This window comes from Cucurbita moschata, unplaced genomic scaffold (genome assembly GCF_002738365.1).
Source record: "Cucurbita moschata cultivar Rifu unplaced genomic scaffold, Cmos_1.0 Cmo_Scf00031, whole genome shotgun sequence".
In the NCBI taxonomy this organism is placed as follows: Eukaryota; Viridiplantae; Streptophyta; class Magnoliopsida; order Cucurbitales; family Cucurbitaceae; genus Cucurbita; species Cucurbita moschata.
In genome coordinates this window covers 2,271,502-2,273,781 of record NW_019268547.1, presented here as the reverse complement: position 1 = coordinate 2,273,781, position 2,280 = coordinate 2,271,502, and the positions used below count along the sequence as shown (strand labels likewise).

The following is a 2,280-nucleotide window of genomic DNA, read 5'->3' as shown; positions in this document are numbered from 1 at the left end:
AGACCTACTCTTTAATTATTAATAATTTCCAGTATCTTAAACTGTCCACAAGGTTGGGAATAACGATTTCAACGACTTTTCAATCACTCAAATGAGAGCTAAAATGAAGAAATTACAGTCGAGATAACATACACGACGTGATGATGTGGTAGCTAAAAAATGATGGACAAATAAAAGTATGACGTTTATTATTACTATATTATATTATTATATTTTAAAAATATTTTTGGTGAATACTCGCCTATTTATTATTATTATATATATAATAAATTTTGAAAGTTTAAAATTTTAAATTTTATGTCTGTAATTTTAATTTACCTAATTTTAAAATCATTTTCCCTTTTGTGAACTTATGATCGTGAGCGTTGATTCAAACGCATATCAGCCGTCAGATCCAGGGCATTGGAGACTGAAAAACCCTAATATACCGATATTCTTCAGTCCCGTGTTGGTTCTATTGTTCCCTCTTACAATTCTTCGGCAACAGCTTTAGAGGGTTCCGACGAGCGGAGAAGATGGTCCAGCGGCTCACTTACCGTAAGCGGCACAGCTATGCCACCAAATCCAACCAGCACCGCGTCGTCAAGACCCCCGGTAAATACACATTGTTCTTCTTCTGTATCATGGAGCATTCTATGAATTACATCTCTTATCGTTCGTTGTTTTGATGAATTTCTCGTATGCTTCTGCATTTATTTGCAAGATCTGGTTTCAGTTGCTTAATCGATGATGTGTGGTTTGATTCTTAGGTGGGAAGCTTGTGTATCAGACCACGAAGAAGAGAGCCAGTGGTCCTAAATGTCCTGTAACTGGAAAGAGAATTCAAGGGGTGCGTATACGTATTTATTTTGTTTTGCCTATTGTTTTCATTGAATAAGTTAGCATCAGAGATGTAGATTTGAATTTTGGCAACTTTTTTTGGTTTCGTTTTCGAGTATTGTGTATTTTGTGGAGTAATTTTTGTAAGTTTTAGCTGGTGGACTTGTGATGTCCTCGTATGCTAATGCTCTTTTGCTTGTGGAATTTGATGTTCATCGTAGTCAATCTAGTTTTTGCGGATATTCTTCCTGATTTCTTCATGTGTAACTAGTCGCTAATTTGTTGGCTTACAGTCAGCCATTGTTGTTTTGTATTTCCTTTATTTTTCACAATCACGGTGTTCGTTTTGTTCAAATTATGGTGAATTTTAGAACTGGTTCCCACAATATTTCAATCTAATTGATTGTTTGTATCTGATGTTATACTGATTTCCTTTAACAGATTCCTCACTTGAGGCCTGCTGAATACAAGAGGTCTAGGCTGGCTAGGAACCGTAGGACTGTAAACCGTGCCTATGGTGGTGTACTGTCTGGCGGTGCTGTTAGAGAGAGGTGTGTTTCTTTACTCTTTGATGTTCATTACTGCATTGCGTTTTCGTCTCAGTATTGATGGTTGCTTGAGCATTTCTAAAGATCTTCTCTTGATGTTGTAGGATTATAAGAGCTTTTTTGGTTGAAGAGCAAAAGATTGTGAAAAAGGTATTGAAGATCCAGAAGGCAAAGGAAAAACTAGCTTCCAAGAGCTAGAATGTCTGGTTTTAACGCATGAACTCTTTTCCATTTTATATATGCTGGATGAAAATTTTGACTTGGATCAATGACTTGTTAATTTAAATGATTTTGGAATTAGCTTCGTTCTTGTAGTTGCATCATTATTTTGAAGTTTCTTCTGCTAGAATATTCAGTCTATCATCATTGTTTATGCTGATTTTGCTTCATTTGCATTCACACATCTAGAATATGGTCTTGGGGTTATTCTTCCTCATTCTTTGGCATATTTTCTTCAGTAGACAATCCAGAAAAGAGAGATTTCCTCAAGGCCTAGCTCCCAAACTAAACCTTACCACCCTAACAAGAAACTTTAACTAAAGCATTCTGAGCATTGTTGTAGCGTTGTAGCAACGTTGTTTCCTTATCTTATATAAAGATTCGAATCCTTACTTCATGATCCTATGATGATCCTATAGCGCGTACTGCCTTCACTGTGAGCTCTAGATTCTAATTATGATGCGAAGAATTTAGGTTAGGTTGTTTATGGATGAACTCTCTCATTGCACTTGAACCATCAACATTTTGTTTTCTACATTTTGTTCATGTAAATTGGGTCATATGCACAAAACTATGTTGGGTTTTTTGTGTGTATTCTTATGAATCTCCTAGTTATATCTATATGCCAAATAGCTTAATTTAATATGAAGAGATCAAAATCTTTGGTCATCTAGAAAATTGAATGCAAGGTACC

The 2,280-nt window shown here is 35.6% G+C and overlaps 1 protein-coding gene across 1 annotated transcript; it reads left to right on the top strand.

The window, feature by feature from the left end:
- Positions 1–423: 423 nt before the first annotated feature.
- Positions 424–1,716, top strand: LOC111464722 (60S ribosomal protein L34-like). The gene is made up of 4 exons (XM_023108966.1): positions 424–594; positions 750–829; positions 1,261–1,370; positions 1,472–1,716. The coding sequence occupies exons 1-4, from the start codon at positions 516–518 to the stop codon at positions 1,563–1,565; spliced, it is 363 nt and encodes a 120-aa protein (XP_022964734.1). The 5' UTR covers positions 424–515; the 3' UTR covers positions 1,566–1,716.
- Positions 1,717–2,280: the final 564 nt, after the last annotated feature.

Bases quoted from the DNA above. Each gene is read 5' to 3' on its own strand.
- LOC111464722 (XM_023108966.1), top strand. From the start codon at position 516: ATGGTCCAGCGGCTCACTTACCGTAAGCGGCACAGCTATGCCACCAAA. The intron at 595-749 runs GTAAATACACAT...TTTGATTCTTAG, and splicing joins CCGCGTCGTCAAGACCCCCG to GTGGGAAGCTTGTGTATCAG. The intron at 830-1,260 runs GTGCGTATACGT...TTCCTTTAACAG, and splicing joins CTGGAAAGAGAATTCAAGGG to ATTCCTCACTTGAGGCCTGC.